The 27,334-nt window shown below is 41.2% G+C and overlaps 1 protein-coding gene across 6 annotated transcripts in view; it reads right to left on the reverse strand.

The window, feature by feature from the left end:
* LOC127446569 (calcium-dependent secretion activator 1-like) overlaps positions 1-27,334 on the reverse strand; it is a 165,354-nt gene that overhangs the window by 105,896 nt on the left and 32,124 nt on the right. For all 6 annotated transcript variants that reach the window (XM_051707592.1, XM_051707591.1, XM_051707590.1 and 3 more), the window contains exon 2: positions 124-237. In XM_051707592.1, the coding sequence (XP_051563552.1) occupies positions 124-237 (114 nt within the window). The remainder of the gene's footprint in view (positions 1-123; positions 238-27,334) is intronic.

The following is a 27,334-nucleotide window of genomic DNA, read 5'->3' on the forward strand; positions in this document are numbered from 1 at the left end:
CTGTCAGGTTTGAGGTCAAAAGCAGGTTAAAAGGTCTGAGCAACCAATAATGCCATGGATGATTACTTCTTTTAATTAGAATGAATTTCTGGCAGCCATTCTACAGTTGCAATGGCACTTTACCTCATAGTAGCTCTGAACTGCATTGATGAAGGCCTCATCAGCCACGATCTGTGTGTCTCCTTTGAGAAAAGACTCAAAGCGATCCTTAGTGGTCTGCAGCTGTTGCTTTGTGATCTGCAAAGAGAACAAAAAGTAAAACAATGTCAAAATTCAGATGAATTGAGATGAACTTCACTGCAAAAACATTTCACAACACTACTTATCAATTTGTTTGCAGTTATTATAGATAAAAAAAATAATAATGTTAGCACTTTAATCTGTCTTCATCTAAGACGGGTTTTGATTTATCTGTTATCATATTTTTGCACAGTCAGATATGGAACTATAGAGTGGTTCAGGACTACAGTAAATACATGAGCTGTCACGGAAAAATGGTGAGTGATTTTTCAGAAACAAATGACAAAGCACAAAGGGTTTTCAGAGGACAGAGGTTAACAGAGGACATTAAATACATCCTTGTTTTCCCAGTTGCACAAATACACAGTCTGTTTCTTTGTCTAACTCTCCCTCTCTTCCGTAAAACACCTCTCAAGACTACATATATTTTCCACTTCAAGCTAAAATCACATCCACCTTCTTCTAACTCAATAACATACACATTCTCTCCATCCTCACAGCCATATATCTTTCTCACTCTCACTCTCATTTTAACTCTCCCTCACAGAAACTGTGTACATAAATCCTTCATATTTTTAAGATATGTTGATTTTCATACTGTGGTGGTGGGGGCATGGTCGAGCGCCAGCTTGTGAATGTAGAGCGATATCGGGAGATCAGAATGGTGAGGGTCATCACCTGTCATTGATTGTCTCTAACAGCTGTTTGTCATTGCAGTGAGAGTGGAGACGGATTTAAGAGCGAGCCAGACACCAGCGGGAGAGAGAGAGAGCCACATACTCACCCTGAGACCATGCTGTTCCTGTGAACATTGAGTTTCCGCTGAAAAGCGAGTTTGTTTTGTTTGTATAATAAATACCTTTTGTGTTGGATTTCGCCATCTCCCGCTTCCTCCTTTGCCAAAGAGCTATGAGCTTGTTACACATACATAATATCTCTCTCCCTCTCTCTCTCACGCTCTGTATCCCGTTCTTTTCTCCTCTGATGTGATTCATCGCTCTCCTTGAATGTCATGAGGGCACAGGATGACAGAGTGACGAACGAGTAAGCAACAGAACGAGAAGTGTTGTGAAGGAGAAAGAGATGAGCAGGCCAAACAGTATCCTCCTCCTCCACACATAAAGCACAAGAGCACAGCACTGATAGCTACTGTTCCACTTTGTTTTATAGTAGAGTCCGACCAATAGTGGATTTTGCCAATATGATACAGTAACTTAGCTGATGAAAAAGGCAGATAACCGATTAATCAGTTGATAGTTTTTAAAATCGATTTATTGAATGTTTAAAACATTTGTAGTCTTTCCTTACTGTGACAGGGACAGACATAGAGGCTACAAGAGTCCAAAATGAATAAAATCCCAGATGCTGTTTATTTTGCAACCAAAATCCCAGTAATAACCATAAAACAAAAAACAAGACTTGGTTCATAACACAGGACCTTTAAAGGTGCTATATGTAATATTTTTACTGTACTAAATCATAAAATGACCATAATATGTCATTAGAGAATTAGGAAACATGCTAAGTTGAAACACTGGCTTCTCCGATAACAATGCTACAGCCAGTATATTCTACTTTGAAGTTTCCATTCCGGGCCGGAATTTCTGTTTATGTTTATAATAGTATTTCACCAATAGTATTTCGACACCGCCGGGTTGCCATATTTGAACAAGTTTGCAGGCAAACAACACTGCGTGCTGCAGCCATGGAAACCAGCAAATGAACTGGATCAGAGATAACAGATTCCACCCAACCTAAAAAGCCTCTCCATCCGTCTAAAAACCACCATGACCAGAGGCGTAGTAAAACAAGGATAAATACTGGAGATGCCTTTGGAAGATAGAGACAGCTTCCAGAAATCCTTTAAAACAGATGCTGAGTTGGCTAATTTGCATGTCAATATTCTGGCAACCCACATGAGCTTCGAGTCTGGGGCGGGGCAGACAAATCTCCAATATTTTGAATTTGGACTGCAGTACCCATATCAAACACTTGTTGTCAATCTTACATATAGCAACTTTAACTGTAAACAAGCCGAAATACACCAGGGACTCTTATTTTGAAAGTATACAAAATACTGTTTTTGTGTTCCCAGCTAACACAAACACATAAGGAAATCAAAAGACCCACTCTGAAGGCCAAAGTATTATTGCTGATTGTGCACATGTATGCATGATGCAAATTTCGTCATCAGCACAACCACGCGCCACGCAGATTTTCTTGACACGCAGACGCTGTCCAAGTCTGTGCTCGTCGGTTGTGTCTAGAAGGGATCCCTCTCTTGTCAATCTAGCAAGATTCTTACATGCCGTTAATTTGAATTCGCACAGCAATGAGGAGCGCTCGTAAAAGATTATTTCAAATCGTCTGTTTATATGAACAGTCAGTTTGATGACCAGTTCAAGCTCTAAAAGAAATATTTCACATAATAAATGCGATAGCTTTAGCTCTACGTCTGCTACTTTCAGTCATGAGATAATACTGGTCACTGGAGAAGTACATCAATCACCTCTGTTGTTAAAAGTCTGGCTGGGTGGTCTAGTGGTAACTAATTTGCTCCTTGCATAAGCAGCCCTGGGTTCTAATCTGCTTAAATGTAACTTTATATTTTAATAAACAAAGATTGCATCCATACCTCAATAGACATATATCTTGAGAGGGGACACATTTGTTTGCATTTTTCTTTGTGATTCGACTGGAGCGCGAGCTGCGGAACACAAACAAAATCTCCACAAGATTTGTTTTAAATTTTCCAGTTCTAAAAGAGATAAACGTCTTTAAACAGCAGCTAGTTTTTTTTTTTCAACAAAAAAACTTTTTAGTTCATAAATTAGTATTAATATCAATAAATTAGGTCATAATAATAGAATCTAAGATTTAATGTAATATGTGCCTTAACATGAACCAGCGGCGTAGTTAGACCCTGGCTGATAGGGCTAAAGCCCTGGACCTTTTGTTAATAGCCCCGAATGTTTTTTTGTGGTGAAAAAAAAAAAAAAAGTGTAAGGCTCAATGTTCATTACATCAGGGTACAAAAGCAACAAGGCAGGCTGCAATTCTGGCTTCAAATGTAAATTAATTCCAATCAGTATGCCCAACTTGCATTAACTGACAGTTTGACTTTTACATGCTGTTCATGCTCAAGTTCATCGGACACGTAACGAACGCCTCAAGTGGAAGCATTCTATTTTCTCTCACAGGAATTCAGCTTTTCTGTATCAGAGGCACTGAGGTTTCATTACACAAGCCTTATTTCTAAGTATATAATCTATAAGCCTCATTTCTAATCTTCACTTGTTTTTAACAATCCACACACCAAGTAGATTTTAATGCATGCGCCAGTCAACTTTTTCGGTTATTCGGGTTTAGTCGGGAGTTAATACACAGGAATAAAGAATGTTTATTGCAATGGAATTTCCTCAAACTCAGCTCAAAATAGCAGAACAGTGAGCAATATGCCTAAATAGCACAACACCTATGTCTTAAAATGATAAAATCTCACATTAAAATCAAACAAAAATAATCAAACTGTCACTGCCTGTGTATGCACTCTGCCCGGGCAGGTTCACATTTCCATGTCATGTGCGTGGAGTTAAATAGCCTCTTTGGGGTGCCTTGATTTTTAAATGGTTTAAAATCAAATGACACTGAATTTGTCAAATTATTGTACTTAAGTCTGTACACCAGAGCAACAGGGGAAAAGACACTGTCTTACCATTTATCAAGCGTTGAAACTTTGCTTTGTTAAAAACAACCTGGAATCATGAAACCCAAACTGGGTCCTGGGATGAAAGGTAATAAAACACCAACATTAAACCCGCAACAACCCACAAATATTGAAATATTTGCCTGGACAACGAAATACATGACTGGTAGCCATGATGGAGAGAATGCACGGATAAAGTAGGATCTTTCCAAAGAGATGTTGTCCTTCACAACTGTTGAAAAGCCATCTTTCAAAAAGTTGAACAACACATTTTAATTGCACTTAATTCTTATCAGTTTCATTTGAATTTTTAGTTAAAATAAATAAAAAATTAAGTTCAAAGTTTGAAATCAATCTGACTTGCGCTATTGTGTAGCCTATTGCTTAATGAAAATTATCCCATAGTAACACTTAGTGTCCAACCAGTGGTAATACCAGTGTTAGTTCGAATGTGAATACCACACAGGTGTGAAAATTATGATATCGTGGCAAGTCTACTGTCTTGGCATATTTCCTGTTGAAACCAGGAGTGGGATTTTTCACCCAAAAATGAAAATTCTGTCATCATTTACTCACTTATGTCACTCCTTATTACTTTCTTCTGTGGAATACAAACAAAGATGTTAGGCATAATGACATAACTCATCACCATTCACTTTCATTGTATGGAATAAAGATACAATGAAAGAATTCAGGTTTGAGGGTGAGTAAATGATGACAGAACTGCTTTTTAAAGAGCACCTATTATGGTTTTTAAACGTGCCTAATTTTGTTTTTTGTTTTACATGCATCCAAGGTCAAAAATCACCTTAATTTGCTCATAATTTAAATTGCAGCATTACCTTTTTCCCAGTGTCAAAAACGACTCCTTCAATGATCCGTTCTAAAGGATTCATTCTAAACTCCTCCTTTCAGAGAGCCTACTTTGCTCTGGTTGGTCAGATGTCCTAGTCTGTTGTGATTGGTCTACCACTTAGTGTAGTGTTTGAGGGTGGGTCAAAGCTGTTCGCGAGCAGCCAATGAAGACCAGAGGTGGGTTTTTTGTTACCAAATTACGTAGGTTAGTACAGGAAGTAAGTCTGGAATTACTAACAACTCATTTCAGGTGTTCAGAATCGGTTCTTTTCGTGCACTTTGATTTTTGAAACTTTGTAGACTTTTTTACACTCACAAACAGCTATATAACACACTACATGAAAGGTAATATTTGAAAAACCATAATATGTGCTCTTTAAGAGGTGTAACACACAACAGAACATTACTGTTCTTCTTATAATTACATTAGGCATATTCCAGAATATTCCTTTAAAGGTTTGAATTAGAAAAAGAACATAGTCAATATCAACAGATTTATTGAAGCTGGATCTGAAATTTTCACAAATCTTTTCAAATCTAATTTCATAGATATTACATTCACAAATGTTGAATATTTAAAAGCTGAGCTTTTAACCCGCCGTATGTATATTCATTATTATTCATCACATATATTCAAATGATTTATATGAATTCCCAGGCCTGGAAATCACAATTTTAAAATTTCCTGATATTTACAGATTTTTTTTTACGAGTGTGAAAACCTGAATACTAGCTAGAAATGTCTTGTCACAGACTTATTCTGTTTAATGAGCATCCTACCAACCACTACTAGACACTTCAGTGGATCACAATGCTGCATAATCAGTTAACAAGAAATAAAAGATGGTTTGTCTGGGCTTGTATATTGTTGGCATTTTTACAGCTTGAGCTAACAAGACTCTAGACTCTTTCTCTTGAAATATTGCCACAAGGTATTACTTAAACCTCAACTGAAGTAACAATCCATTCTCCAACAATCTCATTTCAGCAGGCCATGTCTTATTTATAAAGGTATTTACATTTCATATGTGTGGAAAAACAAAAGTGTACATTCTCTTTAGTGTGAGTAGAGCTGGTGGAAGAAAATGAGGTGCACTTTCTGTGTGTGTGCTTGTACACTCAGCAGTATCATCATGATGGCGCCGCGGATGGCCGCCATGGTGTGGAGCGCTCCTATTGTTTTGTTGTTTTTGTTTGTTTGTCCTGTGTTAAGTAATCTTTTTCCAGTCATTTTTACCAGAGACGAACTGCTGAACATTCGACAGCTTATACCAGACAATCTTTTCCAGGTTTTTGAATATTCAGACATTTTGCTAGACATTTTAGTTGGAGGCGCGGCTTTGTTATTCAAGAGACGCAGGCGAGGGAGACGAGCAGGCGTGCTGGTCAAACTCCGTCGGCGGGGCTTTCGAACAACGCTGCCGAGCATTCATCTTGCGAATCTCTGCTCTCTTCCTAACAAAACGGAAGAACTACATCTCCTCACCCGCACAAACAAGGACTTTTCAACCTCTGCTGCCTTGTGCTTCACAGAAACCTGGTTGAGTGAAGCCATTCCGGACAGCGCGTTACATCTGCCGGGCTTCCAGCTGTTCAGAGCGGATCGCATCGCGGAGATAACGGGGAAAACGAGAGGTGGTGGAACATGTTTTTACATCACTGAAAGTTGGTGTACAGATGTAACAACATTAAAGAGTACGTGCTGTCCTAATTTGGAAGCGCTCTTTATTAACTGTAAGCCTTTCTACTCGCCGCGGGAGTTTTCCTCGTTTCTTCTGGTGAGTGTGTATATCGCGCCAAACGCGTGTTTGAATGCACCGCTGCAACAGCTGGCTGATCAAATCACAGACACAGAACAACAATACCCAGACTCAGTTATTATTATTCTTGGGGATTTTAACAAGAAAAAAAACAAACATTTGCACTGTACATAACAGATTTGTATTTGCACTGTACATAACAGATAACATTTTTGTATTAGATAGCACTACGTATGTGTATGTGTGTATGTATATATGTGTGTGTCTGTGTGTGTGTGTATGTCTGTGTATAACTATTTTTTATTTTTTATTATTATCTATGTCTTGCTGCTGTTTTTGTATTGTTTTTGTATTGTTGTACACTGGAAGCTCCTGTCACCAAGACAAATTCCTTGTATGTGTAAGCATACTTGGCAATAAAGCTGATTCTGATTCTGATTCAGTAGACTGCAGAGTTGTTAGTAATTATGATAATTGCATGAGTGCAGCAGCTTTTGCTGAGGGCCAGAGATGATGCATGAAAGAGAAAGAGTGAGAGAGGGAGATATGGAGTGATTTTAAATGTTATTCCACAGAGGAGGAAATAGCACTTTTGCATCCAATCGCGGTGCATCTTGATTATTTTACTAAAAGTAAATAAAGTCTAATAAAAGCTTCTCTGATTTTAAGATTTATTAGTGTCAATTTGTTTTTCAGTGTTTGGGGTTTCAATTTGTTATATACAGGCGGAGTGCCAAAAATGGGGTAGAAGAAAAAATAACAACATGTTACATAACTGAATGTGGGGGGAGAAAATGGAGGTGTTTGACAAATTTAGATGCAGACAGCTAAATGAAATGGAATGAGAGGCTGAATTTACATGCAGCACACAAAGCCCATATTTAATAGAATGCACTCATCATAAGCATAATTAAATCTAGATTATTTTATAACTAAACACACTCTCAGTTCATAATCATTTATTTTAATTACCTCTTTTTGAGTGTAAATAAAAGTTTTGAAACGGTCCAGTGCATTACAAGATGTCACTGGCACAAACTAGGTTTTAATATTTTGCAGCCTTGCTGACAAGGGCTGGGTTTCTAAAAGCGCTAAGTAGAAAGTTAGTACTACAAGTAGCACTTAATCTCTTTGGCATGCAGAGAAAGCATTGCTGTCTAAATAGTATGTAAAAACTTCTTTAAATTAATTAGAGCCTTTGACCGTAAGCCAATGACGTTCAACTTGGATCTCCAACGTGCATTTAAAGTTTATCAGAGACAAAAGACACAAAATAAACAGTATTAAACACTTTGATTATTGCAAAGTCATTGTACACTATGGCCCCGATTTACTAAGATCTCAAATAACTGGTGCTACTTTGCATGTGCAATCTATGAAATTACGTGTGCACATCTTAGGGGTTTAGCGGATGATTTCATAAGAAAAATCGCAAACATAACTACACGGGCAAATATGTTGGACACAACCTCCAAAAGGAGGCTATTGCATGTGGTACTTGCACCAAATGCAATTAGAGTAAAGCTCTTACTAAATACCATTTGATTTCTATTCAATATGGCATTTGTATGTTTATTTATAGGATTGTATGATATCATAATAAAATCCCTGCTATTTAACAAGTGTAAGAGTAATTGATGAGAATGCACATGACACTCTTCACTTGAAATGTTCATAATTCACAAAGAAAATACAACATTATGTACACGTTAAGCTATCGCACCACTGATGTATACTTAAATTAAATCTGAATTTCAAACCACTATTATCTTGACCATGGAAAAGTTGCCTCGTGTATATCGTGTTTGGGTGCTTCCCACGTGGAGACATCGTTCGTGGATGGTTCATGTCCTCATTGCGAGAACATGATCATGGCTACGTTGCGGTCGCGGCTTTCTTTCGTCAGAAAGAAAGCCACCCCAGCGGCTCCCCGTCTCGGTCCTTCTACCTACGGGTATGAGGCTGAGTCGGTTAGCACTGGGGCCGATTTGGGGACTTCAATGGGAGCTTCTCCGCCGGGTAACCCCCCACGCTTTCCCCTGCACGCTTGTATGCCCTGGCCAAGTTCTGGGATGAGACCGCGGGCCCGTCTCAGGGCGGGTTCGCGGCCTCGTTCGGAACTCACGAAGAGGATCAGATATCCATTGCAGCATCGGAGAGCAGGCTCGCCATGTCTGACGTGGAAGACTCGGCTGGTCTCCCACCCTCGGGTACGGTGGTCCAGTCGCAGGTGGACACGGAGCTGGTGGCCATGCTTGCCCGGGCAGCCGCGAGGTTCGGGCTGGAGTGGAACCCTCCACTCCCCCCGAAACCTTGCGGCTCAACGATTGGTTCCTGGGGCCGGAGCGCTGCTCACGGCCATGCTCCGCCCCGTTCCTTTGTTCCCGGAAGTGCATGGGGAATTACGCGGTCGTGGCAGGCACCTTTTACTGCCCGCACCCAATTCGCGAACTCCTCCGCTCTCACTACCCTCGACGGTGGGGCGGCGAGGGGGTACTCGGCGATTCCTTGGGTGGATCAGGCGGTCGCGGTGCACTTGTGCCCGCAGAGCGCCGCCACCTAGCGGAGTTGTCCGAGGCTCCCGTCCAGGGCCTGTAGGCTGAAGTCGTCACTGACGGCTAAAGCCTACGGCGCTGCTGGACGTGCCGCCTCCGCCCTGCATGCCATGGCTCTCCTGCAGGTGCACCAAGCCAAGGCACTTAAAGAACTGCACGAGGGTAGTTCTGACCCGGGATTAATGCAGGATCTGCGTTCGGCGACCGACCTCGCCCTCCGGGCGACGAAAGTCACGGCGCGGTCTCTCGGGCAGGCGATGTCCACCTTGGTGGTCCAGGAACGCCACCTTTGGCTCAACCTGGTCAAGTTGAGAGAGGCTGACAAGGTTCAATTACTTGAAGCCCCCATCTCCCAGGCTGGCTTATTCGGCGACTCCATCGGAGACTTCGCCCGGCAGTTTTATGACGATAAGGAAGCAGACGGAGGCCATACAACATATCCTGCCCCGGTGAGGCTCGAGGCCCCACACCCCGTCTGCTCATCGCCAAGGGCGTCCCCCTGCAGAGGTAACACTGGCTCCGCCACAGCCCGCCCCAGTCGGCTGGCCCCGGCGTGGAGCCGCCCGCAGGAAACAGACGCCACCCGTCTCACGGCCGGCCGACAAGAACCCGATGAAGGCTTCGAAGCACCCCTGAGATGGGCAGCCCAGGAAGTCGGGAACTCACCCTTCAGGAGCTGGTAAAGAGATCACGCCTTCTCCCGACTGAGGGTCGGGTGGAGAATCCTTATTTTCCTTTTCTTTTGATTTTGTCGCACGCCCAACGGGCTACGGTACACACTTTGTCAAGAAAAGCACAGTTCCCTCACTTCCTGGGCCTCACAGTCAGTGTTCACGGCCATCGTTATCACGACCGCAGGACACCGTTTCTCTCTGGCAGGTTCGGCGCCCCAGAGGCAGGACTTCCACCCCCACGCGCCCAGCTATGGTACAAGTCTGCTCCCAATGGACGCACTTCTTCCTCCCCGTCCCAGGCCGTTCCAGGGGTAGTCACAAGGAGCCAGGTAAGTGCTTTGATGTCTTTAGACTCGGCACGGCCACAAGTGGCACCTCAGGCTCCGCCCTGTCGTGAGGCCCCGCCTGCCGGTACATCCGACAGGGTTGTTCCCTTGGTCTGAACAACGGCTCGCGCTCCCCAACCCGTCGCGTTGGCTGATCAGGACTGTCCGACTCGGCTATGCGATTCAGTTCTCCAGGCGTCCGCCCAGGTTCAACGGCGTCCACTTTACTACTGTGAAAGTCGAGAACGCCGCTGCCTTGCGCGCGGAGATCACCTCCCTCCTACGGAAGGATGCGATCGAGCCTGTTCCTCCAGTCGAGATGAAGAAGGGGTTTTACAGCCCCTACTTCATCGTACCCAAAAAAGGCGGCGTGTTGCAGCCAATCTTGGACCTGTGAGAACTGAACCGGGCTTTGCACAGACTCCCGTCCAAGAAGCTGACGCAGAAATGCATTCTAGCGAGCGTCCGGCATCAAGATTTGTTCATGGCGGTAGACCTGAAGGACGCGTACTTCCATGTCTCGGTTTTACCTCGACACAGACCCATCCTGCGGTTTACTTTCGAGGGCCGGGCATACCAGTATAAGGTCCTCCCCTTCGGTCTGTCCCTGTCACCTCGCGCCTTCACGAAGGTCACAGAGGCAGCCCTTTCCCACTAAGGGAAGTGGGCATCCGCATTCTCAACTATCTCGACGACTGGCTGATCCTAGCTCACTCTCGGGACTTGTTGTGTGCACACAGGGACCTGGTGCTCACGCACCTCAGCCGGCTGGGGCTTCGGGTCAACTGGGAAAAGAGCTTCTCTCCCCGGTTCAGAGCATCTCTTTTCTCGGTATGGAGTTAGACTCGGTCTCAATGATGGCGCGCCTCACAAATGAGTGCGCGCAGTCGGTGCTGAACTGTCTGAGTACGTTCAGACAGAAGACGGCGGTCCCACTGAAATCTTTTCAGAGGCTCCTGGGGCATATGGCATCCTCAGCGGCGGTCACGCCGCTCGGATTGATGCATATGACACCGCTCCACCACTGGCTCAAGACTCGAGTCACGAGATGATGATGGCACCACGGCGCACACCGCATGCTTGTCACGCAGGTCTGTTGCCGTCTGTTCAGCCCTTGGTCCGATCTAGCCTTCCTACGGGCAGGAGTTCACCTAGGGCAGGTCTCCAGGCACGTCGTGTTTACGACGGACGCCGCCAAGCGTGGCTGGGGCGCTGTGTGAAACAGGCACACAGCCGCCGGACCTTGGTCTGGGTAGCGACTGTGTTGGCACATCAACTGCCTCGAGTTGCTGGCAGTATTGCTCGCCCTGCGGAGGCTTTTGCCGTTGATCCGGGGCAAGCATTTGTTGGTCCGGACGGACAACATGGCAATGGTTGCGTACATCAACCGCCAAGGCGGTCTACGCTCTCGTTGAATGTCACATCTCGCCCGCCGTCTCCTCCTCTGGAGTCAGCAGTGGCTAAAATCGCTGCGAGCCACTCATATCCCGGGCAACCTCAACAGCACAGCGGACGCGCTGTCGCAGCAGGTCACGCTCAGGGGAGAGTGGAGACTCCACCCTCAGGTGGTCCAGCTGATCTGGAGTTGATTCGGTCAAGTGCAGGTGGACCTGTTCGCTTCCCGGGAATCCTCCCACTGCTCGCTCTGGTATTCTCTGACCGAGGCTCCCCTCGGCACAGACGCGTTGGCACACAGCTGGCCCCTGGGGCTGCGCAAGTATGCGTTTCCCCAATGAGCCTACTTGCAAAGAAGTTGTGCAAGGTCAGGGAGGACGAGGAGCAGGTCATCCTAGTGGCACCTTATTGGCCCACCCAGACTTGGTTCTCAGACCTCACGCTCCTTTCGACAGTCCCCCCCCCGACAGAAGACTTATGTGGCCTACCACCGGCAGTAGTAGACACGATCACTCAGGCCAGGGCTCCCTCGACGAGGCACCTGTATGACCTGAAGTGGCGTCTGTTCGCTAAGTGGTGTTCTTCCCGATGCGAAGACCCCCAGAGATGCGCAGTCGGATCAGTGCTTTCTTTTCTGCAGGAGGAGCTGGAGGGGCGGCTGTCCCCCTCCACTTTGAAGGTGTATGTAGCTGCTATATTGGTACATCACGATGCAGTTGACGGTTAGTATTCGGGGAAGCACGACTTGATTGTCAGGTTCCTGAGAGGCGCGAGGAGGATAAACCCCCCCAGACCACGCCTCGTTCCCTCGTGGGACCTCTCTGTGGTCCTTTGGGGTCTATGGGGAGCTCCATTTGAGCCCCTAGAGTCAGTAGAGTTAAAGGCGCTCGCCAATTCCACTCGCCAAATCTCATTGGCCTTTTCTCAAAGATCAGAGATGTCTGGGGCTCCCAGGAGCAACCCCTAGTGTCACTTCATCGACACAACGTCTCGTTCCCTCCATCAGGGAATGGAGGTTATGACAGTAACCAAAACGTTTTACATATTATTTGTTTTTAAAGTCTCCTTTTTGTCACATGACAGCATGATGCACAGTGCAAATCAGATCAATACCTGCCTTTCATTCATATTCATTTGCTTTTGTAGTTTCTGATTCTGAAATGACTTTCACCTTTATTATGCACATTTAGAGGCACGCCTCTAAATTGCATATTCATTTAGGGGACATGCAAAAATTGCCAAGACATGTTATTTTGCGCATCTGAAAGATGCAATCTTTAAAAGACTACGTTAGTAGATCAGCTCTGACCTTTTTTTAGCGTGCTATCAAGTTTGCACATGTTTTTATACATGCAAACCTTTAGTAAATCGAGGCCCATGTGTAGTTCAGCAATAACATTTTTGTCAATTTTTTTTTTTTTTTTACCAAACTCATAAATGTAAGCGTAAGCACAGTTCTAGCTGGAAGATCTTGGGATTCATTCTATCAGGCATCCCATCCAATCACAATACAGCCTCTGCTTTATAAGCCCTCCCAGCTGTCTCTCATTGTTGGCACACTTGCGTTGTTTTCAAACCCCTCCACTCCATCACCACTAGTTTATGTCCCATCCTGGGCAGGGGTAAGCTCCGCTCCCCTGCCGGCATCACTTCCAGAAGGATCTGATGGTTTAAACAAGTATATGAGCAATGAACCATAGGAATGGGCTTACGCCAAATTATATAAATATCTCAACATTCGTATTAATCCCAATAATACAGAGTTTTTCTGATAGAACTGCTCTTCTTTTTATATTTAGTATTGTTTTATAACTTGTAATGTCTACAGATACTATGTACATTTCCATGTTTGGCATTATTTGTGTTAGGGACACAAACTTTTGGAGATATTCAGAATCAGAATCAGAATGAGCATTATTGCCAAGTATGCTTACACACACAAGGAATTTGTCATGGTGACAAAAGCTTCCAATGCAAATGCAACCATATATACATACATAAAAACATATATATTTAAACATATATACATATAGTGACATAAAAATTAAAAAATAATATATAACAGATGAAAAACGAGAAATATACAAGAGCAATAATGTTGTTCAAATATTTGATATACAGATATACAGTTATGTGTAGGTGATGTAATGTATTGAAGAAGAGGTAGGATATGTTAAAGAATATAAATAAAATATAGATATACGTAGGAACGCATGGACTGAATATTGCACATGGTTGTATTGACAAAAGGAAAGTATTTGGGGCAGATTTAACTGTTCATGAAGTGGATGGCCTGAGGGAAAAAACTGTTCCTGTGCCTTGCTGTTCTGGTGCTCAGTGCTCAGTGCTCTGTAGCGCTGGCCAGAGGGCAACAGTCTGAAAAGGAAGTGTGCTGGGTGAATGAGGTGCTCAGCGAGTAAAGCGAGTAAAGACGCTGACTACCACCCCTGGAGTCACGAGTTCGAATCCCAGGGCGTGCTGAGTGACTCCAGCCAGGTTTCCTAAGCAACAAATTTGGCACAGTTGCTAGGGAGGATAGAGTCACATGGGGTAACCTCCTCGTGGTCGCTATAATGTGGTTCACTCTCGGTGGGGCGCGTGGTGAGTTGTGCGTGGATGCTGCGGTGGATGGCGTATAGCCTCCACACACGGTAAGTCTCCGCAGTAATGCGCTCAACAAGCCACATGATAAGATGTGTGGGTCTGGATGTGTACAGTTCTAGCAGGGTGGGTGGGGGAGCACCAATAATCCTCTCAGCAGGCCGAACTATCCTTTGAAGTCTTCTGATGTCCGACTTGGTAGCTGAACCAAATCAGACAGTTATAGAAGTGCAAAGGACAGACTCAGTGACTGCTGAGTAAAACTGTATCAGCAGCGCCTGTGGCAGGTTGAACTTCCTCAGCTAGCAGTACAACCTCTGCTGGGCCTTTTTCAAAATTGAGTCTATATGGGTCTCCCACTTCAGGTCCTGTGAGATGGCAGTGCCTAGGAACCTGAATGGCTCCACTGCTGCCACAGTGCTGTTCAGAATGGTGAGCAGGGGTAATGTTGGGGTGTTCCTCCTAAAGTCCACTGTCATCTCCACTGTTTTAAGCGTCTTCAGCTCTAGGTTGTCTTGACTGCACCAGAGAACCAGCTGTTCAACTTCCCTTCTGTATGCAGACTCATCGGCATCTTGGATGAGGCCGATGACTGCAGTGTTATCTGTAAACTTCAGGAGCTTAACAGAGGGGTACTTGGCGGTGCAGTCATTTGTGTACAGGGAGAAGAGTAGTGGGGAGAGTACACATCCCTGGGGGGCACCAGTGCTGATTGTTCATGTGCTGGAGGTGAATTACTCCATTCTCACTAGCTGCTGCCTGTCTGTCAGAAATCTGGTGATCCACTGACAGATAGAGGCAGGAACAGAGAGTCTCTTAAATGACTTCATGACCACAGACGTCAGAGCAACGGGTCTGTAGTCATTAAGTCCTTTGATCTTGGTTTTCTTTGGGACGTGGATGATTGTGGAGTGTTTGAAGCAGCAGGGAACTTCACACTGCTCCAGTAGCCTGTTGAAGATTTGTGTGAAGATGGGGGCCAGCTGGTCAGCACAGGATTTAGACAAGTGGGTGAAACACCATCTGGGTCCTGTACTTTTCTTGTCTTCTGTTTCTGGAAGACCTGGCACACATCCTCTTCACAGATATTAAGTGCAGGTAAAGTAGCAGGAGAGGTGAGATGGGGGTTGCAGGAGGTGTAAATGTTTGTGTGCTGTGAAGGTCAGAGCAAGTGTGGGGTGTGAGACTGGGCTTTTCAAATCTACAGTAAAACACATTTAGGTCGTCAGCCAATTGTTGATTCCCTACAGTGTTGGGGGATGGTGTCTTGTATTTGGTAAAGACTTTCAGGCCTCTCCAGACTGATGCAGGGTCATGAGCTGAAAACTGTTTTTTCAGCTTTTCAGAATTGCTTCTTTTAGCCACTCTGATCTCCTTTGTCAGTCTATTTTTGGCCTGATTATATATTATTTTATCCCCATTTCTGTAAGCATTCTCTTTGACCTGATGAAGCTGCCTGAGTTTTGTTGTAAGCCATGGTTTGTCATTGTTGTATGTTAAATAAGTCCTAGTAGGAATGCACATATATTCACAGAAACTGATATATGATGTCACAGTATCTGTGAGCTCATCCAGATCTGTGGCTGCAGTCTTAAAAACACTCCAGTCAGTGCAGTCAAAGCAGGCTTTTAGTTCCAGCTCCGCTTCATTGGTCCATCTCTTTAAAGTCCTCACTACAGGTTTAGCTAATTTTAGTTTCTGCCTGTAGATCAGAAGAAGATGAACCAGACAGTAATCAGAGTCCCAAAGCTGCTCAAGGGACAGTGCGATATGCATCCTTTATTGTTGTGTAGCAATGATCCAGTGTATTTCTGTCTCTGGTGGGGCATGTAATGTGCTGTCTGTATTTGGGCAGTTCACGTGTGAGATTTGCCTTGTTAAAAGCCCCAAGAATAATAATAAGTGAATCTGGGTATTATTGTTTCATGTCTGTGATCTGATCAGCCAGCTGTTGCAGCGCTGCGCTCACACACGCTTGTGGAGGAATATAAACACACACAAGGACACGAGGAAAACTCCCGCAGCAAGTAGAAAGGCTTACAGTTTATGAAGAGTGCCTCTAAGTTAGGAAAGCACATCTTCTTCAGTGTTGTTACATCTGTACACCAACATTCGTTGATGTAAAAACACGTTCCACCGCCTCTCGTTTTCCCCATTAACTCTGCGGTGCGATTCGCTCTGAACAGCTGGAAGCCCGGTAGATGTAATGCGCTGTCCGGAATGGTTTCACTCAGCCAGTTTTCCGTGAAGCACAATGCAGCAGAATTTGCAAAGTCCTTATTTTTGTGGGTGAGGAGACGTAATTTGTCCGTTTTGTTAGGAAGAGAGCGGAGATTCGCTAGATGGATACTTGACAGCACGGTTCAAAAGCAGCGCTTTCATTTGTGTCTTTTAATGCTCTTGTACAGCACCACTGCTCTTCTGACTAAAATGACCAGCAAAACGTAGGAATAATCAAAAACTGGTAAAATATTGTCTGGCATGTGCTGCCGAATATTCAGCAGCTCATCTCTGGTAAAACTGATCTGAAATAAATTACTAAACACAGGACAAACAAACAAAAACAACAAAAGAACTGGAGAGCTCCATACCGAGGCAGCCATCCATGGCGCCATGATGTGAAAAGATATTAGTGATATTAGAGAAAGTTTTGGCCTGAAGACGCAGTAACATTTACCTTCACATGGAGAAATTACACGGGTGAAATACAGTCATCTCAATGGGAATCCCGCAAAATTCACGATCGACTTTACTTCCTGTGGTGAAGAATTTCCCCTTGCGGATTTCATGTGGAGTTCAAGTTTGGTGAACTCTGAGAGGCGAATTTGCCGCATTAATCAATAGAAAGTTGCTTGGTTTGGCATTGAACCCCAGTTTGGGTGGTGTTTCATACACATCTACACTGAATATTCACAATGGACAAGAATATTGTCATGTGTATTTTGTTGATTCATGTCTTTTATTTTGAAATGTTTAGTTCCTGTTTCCCTTGTCATGTGATTTCTGTTTTCCCTCCATTTTCATGTGTCATGTTTTCATTGGTTTATTGTTTAATTAGCTTGTTATGAGTTCTGTTTGTTCATTGGTTTATGTTCTCCCATGTCTTGTATTTAAGCCCTCATGTTTGCATTGTCTAGTGGTCAAGTATTGAATGTGAGTATAGATGTTTATGTCAGGCCACGTTTATGTCAAGACAAGCTTATATCAAGTCAGGTTTATGTCAAGTTCATGTTTATGTTTATGTTTAGTTCACGTGTATAGTTAGGGAATTCACTTTTGTAAATAAACTGCACTTGGGTTCTTCATCTTCACGTCATCTTCGTCATTGCCATCATTGTCAGCAGCCAACATCGTTACAAATATTATTTTAGCGGCAAGTTTCTTTTTATCTTCACCCTCCTAAAGTATAAAGTGCAGCATTAAAAAGAGGCTGCATGGCAATTTGTTTTTTGCTTGTTTCACACACTCAGCATCCGTCCATGCCTTCTTTGCCCACACAATTTTGCCATGCAAAGGTAAATGTGCCCGCTCCTTAAGTTCAGCTCCCATAATGATGCACTTAACCTAATAAAGAGCAATTTCTACTCAACGAGCGATCTACCTTCTGGTCTGGGGAAACAGATGTTGCGGCATCATAAAATAATGAATGACAAAGGTTAAGATGATCTTCAGAGACTGTGTAACCCAAATCTCCTTATACTAATAAACACAGTATGCAACAGGAAAAGATAACATTTCAGTGGTTATTTACACTTTTTCAATCAGCCAAAAATATGATTTTAAGTTTAAGACATAGTTTGTATTAAATAATCACATATCCAACAGGATTTAATAACTGAATGAGATTATGTGGTTAAGAAATAATAATAGTGTGATTCTCCATACTTAACACCATCAAGCACATACACATATACTGATATTGTGGTACTGAGTGACGATGCAATTAGTAGTATGGTATGCCACTGAGAATATCAACATATCAGATATCAAAGGGGACATGTACTTTCTAGTATTACATTCTGAATAATAGCTTTATAGTGGATGTAATTAATAATAAGGACAATAAGCAAAGAAGAAAGAGAATGAACAGCACACACTGAACAGAACACTGTGTTCTATATCGTCCCGGAGTCCGCCACTCTTTCTCTCCTCGCCCCTCCCAGCAGAAGCAGCAGCGTAGCGGATCTAGTCTGGCAAGACCAATATCCTATCAATATGTCATTCATTAACATGTTAAATCTAAGAGTTTTCATAACTGAACTGTACATTAAACATCAAATACTGTATGTTTTGATTGGCTGTGAATTTTCACTTTCAGTGAGGACAGCCAAATTATTTGAAACTTGTTGGCCTGGTTATGGCATGATTTTAGGCTTTGATTCTGCTGAAATGTAATGCTGCATTAGAGCCGCTTTATCATTGTCATTTCCTTAGCATGCATGTTGTTTTCAGTCAGTTGCACACAAGAATCAACACATCACTGTGCAGTTTAAAGGTGGCTATAAATGGTTAAATATATGCAAGGAAGATCAGACCAATCACAATTCAGTATGCAAATAGATGCAAGAAAGAAAACCAATCCTAATTTAGTATGCAAATATCATAACGAAATCATAGTTAGGATTAGGTTTAAGAAAACCACCAACTATGATGTTTGAGGACTATACAGTAAATACAGTGCTGTCTTGCAACCAGTGTAATAAAATATTCCTTCGTAACAACCCCATGCAGATTCGCAATTTCAGTTGAAACATAAAGCCTCAAGAAACAGAAGGCTTTTCACTGAGCAGTAGAGTTAGAGCAAATGCAAACGGACTACCCTGCTTTTGCTTTATATAAAACTTCACTGCATACCGAAATTCCTTCTTAAATATGTTCAATCTAATCCCTATATGCTGGCTGGAATGTGTGAATGTGTCTCTTTGTGTGCACACATTGTGTCACTGACACTCAATTGGCATTTGGACAGCACAATAAAACTACGTGATGTAGGATGTGCCAGTGATGAAGTATCTGTTGGCATCACATGTGAGTATAGCACTTCAAAGGATTGTGAAACTGTAGACTAAAGAGCTTTTTAATCACACTTCCAAAAGACAGGATATAGTCAAACCTTTTCCCTGACAGAAGCACGCAAGACAAGATAAAGAGATGTTCAGGGGTAAACGTGGAGGAAATAATGGGCAAAGTAAAAAGTATTGTGTGATGGAAAGACAGGGAGAGTGCATGGGTGCTCATATGTGAGCTGAGAGGTATCTTTGTAGTATGAGACAGAGAGATATTTGAATGTGTGAGAGACAGCAAGCTAAAGCGTGCTCAGTGTTAGAGATTATGGGAGTGTGTGCACCGTGTGTGTCTGTCTCTGAGAGAGAACAAACGTGTGAGTGGGTGAAAGCACTTGCCTGAAACTCCACTAATCCAGCTAAAAATAAGAACTTGTGCCATGTGACATGCAGACTCTGTAAGATGGCTCCCTGTAAAGAAATATTCCCCATTCTGAGAGAAAAGATGCACTCAGAGTAGGGCATGGCGTCATAGCTACAACAATTATATCTCATGTGGTGCCCTTTTTTACGCCATACGTAATGCTGTGTGTTCTACCCAAACAATTCAACCTTAGTTTCATTAGTCCAAAAACATTTTTCCAGTAGCGTAGAGTGTCAAGGTGGTCTTTGGTAAACTTCAGGCATGCAGCAATTATTTTGTTGGAAAGCAGAAGCTTCCTTCGTGGTGTCCAGCCATGGACACCATGCATTTTTAATGTTTTCCGTTTAGTAGACACATGAACAGAGATGTTAACCAGTTCCAGTGATTCCTTCTCAATGAGCTCGACAATAAGGACTGCCTGATGGCCCGGGGCCAATGTGAGAGAGATTTTGCCCGATCGTGCCAGTGCAGCATTTATATAACATTAGTGCAAGAAAACAACAAGCAAAAGAGCACAAAAATTACACGGAGCGAACGTAGTCTTCTAACCGAGGAGCGAGCGCGATTCTATTTAGCTCGCAAAGATGCGCGAGCGCATAATATACTGGACGCGCCAAGGCACAGTCGCATGCAGAGACCGAGCGCACTCTCCTAGCACTGTCCTCGCTCTTTTCCAAGTGTCTTAGCAGCAGCTATTACCAATGTGTAGAAAATAGAAGGAAAAAACCCCCACTTAATGAATTTCATAGCGGGATTGCACATCTTGTGCAACATTTTAAGTATCCCCGCACATTCTGTGTCACAGTGCGTGAAATCCCCACATTTTTCTTTCGTTGGTGAAAAGCAGTAATCCACACATTGGAACACAAAAAATCAACAGTTTCATTCTATAGGACTGAAAATCCATGTCTCTCCGTGCATATGTCTCATCATCATATTTCTCTGTGCAGTGTAGACTGTTTAATGTGCATGCGCTCTCAATAAGACACAGAGCACAAGTTTTATTCCCACTGTAAAAAAAAGTTTCAAATTTGCAAATTTGCAAATTTTCTCTCATTAATTCGCCTTTAGAGATGAAGCGCCAAATGAAACGTAATAAACTTTGTTAAACCCCAGTTATACACGTGCCTGGAAATCATGAGCTGCTCAATATCCAAAATGTAAGTATAGATTTAATTATGTTAGTTTCAAAATGTAATCATTAATTCAACATTATAATGGCATTTGATATGAAAAGAAGCAAAATCACTATGGCTATTACGCTATTATTATCAGAGTTGTTCAGCTGCAGGGTGAAGATGAATATTTAAAACAGTCTACTTCATATCATCCTCATGAAACACCAGTTACATGTCTAATTTCTGGACCGTACAGGTATTTTTGTTTTTATGCTTTGTGCATCAGTCTGCGTTGGTCTTTAGGTTGTCTGATTTCATGTTATATACACATTCTTAATTCACAGATTAGGCCTAATATCTCCCTAATATATATTACACGTCACAACCGATTTGGTAGCAAGTCTCTTCTCAGGGATTCATATATTTATTACATTCGGCCAATAATCACATCTTTAACTCAGTGATTAAATCTTTGATCCTGTGTGTGAATACACTACACATGGCCAAAAGTTGCATGACAGCATGACTAAACGGGTGACCATCATCTGCACAACAGAACTCTTCACTTAAAAAAATTTGTAAATGGCAGGACGGCGGTTAATATGATGTATTTATGAATTTATATCTGTAAAGCGCTTATATGGGATTACATGAGGCATAAATCATATCTTGCAAATTATAAATATGATTCAATTTGGGGAGACATTGTCTTAAAAACATAATATATGTAAAAAATAATTATCTTTGGACACATTTTTAAAGCCATGATGGTAAAAACAGCTATTTATCATTTTTGTGTTGGGGCCAGTGGAAATTTTGGCAGGGCCAGAAAAATCTGAAGCACTGGCCCGACCGGGCCAGTAGAAAAAATCCTTAGCATTGAGCCCTGCTTTAGCTGTCACTCTAGGGTTCATTTTTACCTCACTGAGCATTCTGGGGTGTGCCCTTTGAGTCATCTTGGCTAAACAGCCACTTCTGCGGAGAGTAGCCACAGAACTAGCTCTTACCCACACCTCCAATCTTGTTTCATTAATTAGATGCCAGGTTTGCCAACTCCTGACCCTAATAAGCAAAAATAAGCAATTAATTTTTTCCTGTGTGGTGGATTTATCGGCATAGAAATCATAACAAGCAGTCAAAACACAGCAGCATCAAATCTGTATTAATGCATCATATCTAACAATAATTCAGTGAAAACTTGGAAACAACTTTTTACCTCTAATAATGTTTTCCTTATATCTGGATTAGAAATGCATGTATATTTAGTAATTATACATAGTTGTTAAAAAGCTCTTAATTCAGAGAATGCAACATCCACAACGGGCAATTAGGCAAAGATATGTGTGATGCAGCAGTTTCCTTCAGGATCAAAGTACATGTTTAATTTTTTTGGGCAACATGAAGTGGTGTAGTTCCAAAAATTTACTGTGATTAAACCTTTTGGCCTTTAGTTCCATGAAAAAATTATCGGAACAAAATTAACCGGGTATAACTGGTTAACAGCATTTAAAATAACTTTTTCACTCTGGAACAATTGAAAATCACTTTGTTCCGGTTTTAGGTTCCGTTCTGCTAAAAATTTCATTCGTTTTCGGTTTTCGTTCCTTAAACCATTTTTTAGTCCCTGACTACAATAATGAGAGAATGCGCAAATTGATTGACAGGACACATTTTTATTTGATTTTTACAGAGTCTAGTGCTGGCACAGAGACCAGTGAGAAATCTCACAACACTTTTTTCAGAAATATTTTTCAGGGAGTAGGAGCATTTTTTGCATACCTTTCCATGAAAAAGATTGCTTACAGCACCTTTAAATACCAAAAATCTCATTAGAGTTATCAGTTCAAACGATCCGTTTCAATGCAACGATTCCTTGTCTATGTGTAGCATTTTACATATACTAAATGTTTTAGTACAAATGTCTGTAGGTAGATATTGCTGATACTATTTATTGTCATATTGTTGCAAGAACAATTATGTGAACCCTTTGGAATTACCTGCATTTTATGTATAAATTTATCTTAAAATCAGGTTTGATCTTCATCTAAGTTACAATAATGAATAAACACAACATGTTTTAACTATTAACACACACATTTTTTTATTGTTCTTATACATATTGAATACATCATTCAAACATTCACAGTGTAGGTTGGAAAAAGTATGTGAACCCCTAGGCTAATGATGTCAACAAAAGCTAATTTTGGTAAGGCAAGTGGCTTATTTTGGGCTTGTTTTTCCAGACCATGTTGCTTGTATCTCTTGCGAGATCTGGCAACACTGCAATTGGTATTTCACCCACCCCTAAGTGCAGAGTACTGTCATTTTAAAAAGAACATTATTAACTGTTCTTTTTTTGGTTCTAACCGGTAACATTTTGGAAAGGAAGCTGCGGAACTTCTGAACCGGAATGAAAAAAAGTTTTTGCTCAGAACGAACCGAAATTAAACAACTTTTTGTTTAGTCCCTGATTGTAGTTGCAGCAAATTATTGAGGCTTAATGACATTTTTATGCAATGTTGTTCATAACAGTTGTCAGTTAAGGGCGCTATTTTGCTGCTGGTGTTTTTAACAACCGTTTCTGCACTGTCGGTCTCAATAAAGCTAATTTGTTATCTTTTGAGTGCAGGGTTTTAAAAGGGAGTGTGTGGCTAATCCAATGGCTCTGTCTCTTGGAAGTAGAACAGATGAAATTGCTTACAGCACCTTAAGTTTAAAGCAGAGGTTATTAAAAATTCTAAACGTCTTGATGCTCTCAAACTTGCGTGTCGTGAGACAAGAGAACATCATGAAACTAGTCTAATGACACAGTCTTCAGGAAATGTAATGGCCAAATAAAAAGTGCATTAAAATCATAGAGAAACTCAAGGTGTTACTTAATTTTATATAGCCTGCAAAATAATTGTGAATATACAGTGAATATTCAATACAGGGCTCCAGACTGCAACTAAAATGCGACCAAAAATAATTGATTGCGACAACGATTTAAAATCTAGTCGCCATTGGCGACAGTCGGGTTGTGTGTGTTCATACATGGTTTCATCAGATATCATCTTTAAAAATTATTTGAAAAGACTCCAAACTCCCTCAAAGATTCTATATTTATCCCTTAAAATGTGATATCTTAATTTCCATTGACATGTTTGTTGCCATTTCTTTCAGCCAACATCCTATATTTGGGGTACAAGCACTCTTCCAATGCAAAGAAATAAGCCGCTTAGCCGAGTTATTGAATACATCTTTAGAGCACGCACCGGTGTGTCACGCACCGCTTTTCACCCGTTCTGTTGTGATGATGAGCTTGCTGCACTGCAAGCAACAAACCCAGCGCGAGAGAGTCATGAACAAATGACTCTTTTGAGCCTGGTCTTTTTCATGAATCACCCGAAGATAACTGAGGGTTTGAACTCAGAAACTCAGGGGCCGGTTGCATTAAACTGTTTTAGACTAGTCTTACAAGTTAGTTGTCTAAAATTCTGGTCTTTTCCAGTCAGTTGCATAAAAACTTAGATCGGTCTAATTTAAAACAAAAATGTAAGACTGCAGACCCATAGGCTAACTTTCGTTTACATTCCAGTTATATATATATATATATATATATATATATATATATATATATATATATATATATATATATATATATATATATATATATACATATACATGAGATCAAGCTTTTGACACTTAGGACAATTGAGGGACTTGTACACAACTATTACACAAGGTGCAAACATTCATTGATGCTCAAGAAGACAACACGCATACTATATATACTACATACTACTATGCATATTATACTTTATGTAATTATCTGTAATGTAGATTCTGAAAAGCAGTACTAAATAAATAAATATTTTATCTCTCATATTTGTATAAATTATGAAAGTGGTGTGAACATTTATGGGACAAAAGGGAATGCAAACGTACCTTCTCAACTATATATACTGTTTATTAAACCTCCGACTAATTCAGGTTATCAGCTGTCTTCCTTTTCTTCGACTTTATATCTTGTTTCTGAACAGCAATCTAAATTGAGCAATTCTGTGATTTGGCGACTAAAAACAGCCATTTGACTTCTTAATGTTTCAGTTTAGGAGCCAATGGCTACCAAGTCATTTTTTTAGTCAGGAGCCCTGCAATATATCGCCCAACCCTAAGCCTGAGCAGACAAACTATGACAATCTCCCATCCAAAATGAGAGAGAGAGAGAGAAACAGATGCTTTCATGCCAAAATATGAGGGAGGCAAAGGATGTTCTCTTCTTTCACATTCATCATCGAAATAAAAACCTTGAGAAAAACAGAAGGTCATATCGTCCTGCCTGGAAATAAAGGAAGAGAGAGAGAGACAGAGAGAGAGAGAGAGAGAGAGAGAGAGAGGAAGAGTGAAGGGAAGGAGTGGTAGTGCTACTTAATGGATTATAGGATATGGAAAGCTGGGTGGGAGGGAGGGGGAGAGTGTGTGTAATGGTTCACAAGGGGAAGAGTGGGTGTGTGCGGTGATGAGATGAGAAAATTCTGTCACATGCTTTAGAATAAGGGTCTAGGCAGATCTCCCCAAGAACACTGCTGGAGCGCCACAACAGCTAGTAGCTACTGCTGTTCATCACACTAGACTGTGTCACCATCCTCCTCCTCCACCCCTGCTAATGCTACTTCCTTTCATCCTACTCACAGTGTCTCCAGGCATGAAAAAAAAAAAAACCCTGCAGACTTCTTATTTATCCAAACTACTGTTTTGGCTCAAAACTAGTCAAATCCAATACATTGGCCAGCCCAATTAATAAGTCAATATTTGGCCAACTGATCTGCATCGGGCAATAAGAGTGACAACATGGCTGATGTGTACGCACTCCCTTTTGTCCAATATCTATGGACCGCCCAACACAGTCTCATGAAAACTCGTAATAATTTGTACCAAATGGCAAAATCGTAAGATATCATCTCACTAGGCTTTTACAAAATCAATAAATAGAATTTCAAATCAATATAACACAGTCCAATATGTTTACCTAGCCTTCTATCCAACACTTAATTTTAAGAAAGGAAATGTCTGTAAACAAATGTAGTTACTCATTCCATTTTTATTTATTTATTCATTTCTCTAGCATTATTTTACTATTAAAATATCGTTAAGTTTAGGGTTTGGGTAAGGGGTAAGACTTTATGGTTAGGTTTAGATATAGGTTAGGGTTAGGGTTAAGTTAAACTTAGGAAAAATAATAAGAACACTTGTTCAAAAACCCGATGTTTCTTTTTCTTCCATGGTACACAACTGTAATTTTCCATTTAAAATCACACACTCAAAAATATTTTCAAGATTTACAAGATTTTACAATTAAATTGAATTGAGTAATCTTGAACAAAATTAAATCAAATAAAAAACAGTTATTTCAAGTTTAATGAATTTACTTTTGTTAAAAATTCCGCAGTTCAATTTGATGGAAATTTGTTATGCAAATGAAATGTGTAAATCTTAAAAAATATGTTTAAATATCTTTTTTGAGTGTGGTTAGGTTTAGGGTTTGGTTAAGGGGTTAGACTTTATGGTTAGGTTTGAATTTGTGGTTAAATGTAGGAAAAATCATAATACAATTTTTGTTGGTTCATTTTTTTTCTTTATGGGAGTAGAACTTATTTTTATGAGCCAACTCGATTTCTTACGATTTCTCCATCTTGTACTATTATTACAACTATGTATATATTAATGAAACAAAATAAATTATATTATCACATGGCACATCTGGAATACTTGATTCTGATTTGTCAGTCACAGCATTTTGTGGTCAAATATTTTTTGCATATTGACCGCAAAACTGCATAATTCATTGTCGTCCCAAACAACCAATTTTTGAAATATTCCTGTTAGTTTCGAGTCTCTCATATCTCTCTGCACTATCTTTCTACTTAAATAATAAAACAGATTCAATGAACATTAAAAAAGTCCTTGTCAATTTAATTTTTCATTATATGGTAAGTAGACATGTAATCTGGATTCTAAATTAATCATTCCAAAAGTTCTAGCATGTACAAAATGAGACTGACAGAGAAATTATCTTAACTAAATACACTTTACTTGCCATATGATAGAGGAGGTCTGAGGTGTTCCAATACACAGAGGTACTATTGGGCTGCCCAACTTAGATCCATTATGTTTTATTTTTTTTTACCTCAGAACTGTCTATCTTGAATGAATACAGAATCTTCTGCTGTCAAATCTGGCCAGACTTTAAATGTGTATCCCTATTAAAACATTTCCAACCCTATAGTTTTGAATATGATAAATGTATGGTACAGTATGATGTGAAAAGACACCTAGGTGTCTCCAATCCTTTATCTTGTTTTAGTCCCATTTGGGGCAAAACTAATTTTAAACTGGGTAGATTGTAATGCAGGCTTTAAGGTTTGGGCTGATAAGGGGATCAGAAAGATGGCATAAATCTATAAATTAGCAATAAACTTATTTCATTTAAGAAAGTACATACAATATCCCTAGAACACATTTCTTTAAATATTTACAAATGAGAAATTTCCTATTTATATCCCAAAATAATTCTTTTGACATACCATCGCCGTCTAGTTTCAGTAAATGTTTAATTTCATCATTATACAGCATAGTGGTGTCAGGCTCAAATGATTCTATACACTCCAAATTAGAGGCTTGGAGAGTGGATCTAA

Source organism: Myxocyprinus asiaticus, chromosome 9 (assembly GCF_019703515.2).
Source record: "Myxocyprinus asiaticus isolate MX2 ecotype Aquarium Trade chromosome 9, UBuf_Myxa_2, whole genome shotgun sequence".
Taxonomy (NCBI): domain Eukaryota; kingdom Metazoa; phylum Chordata; class Actinopteri; order Cypriniformes; family Catostomidae; genus Myxocyprinus; species Myxocyprinus asiaticus.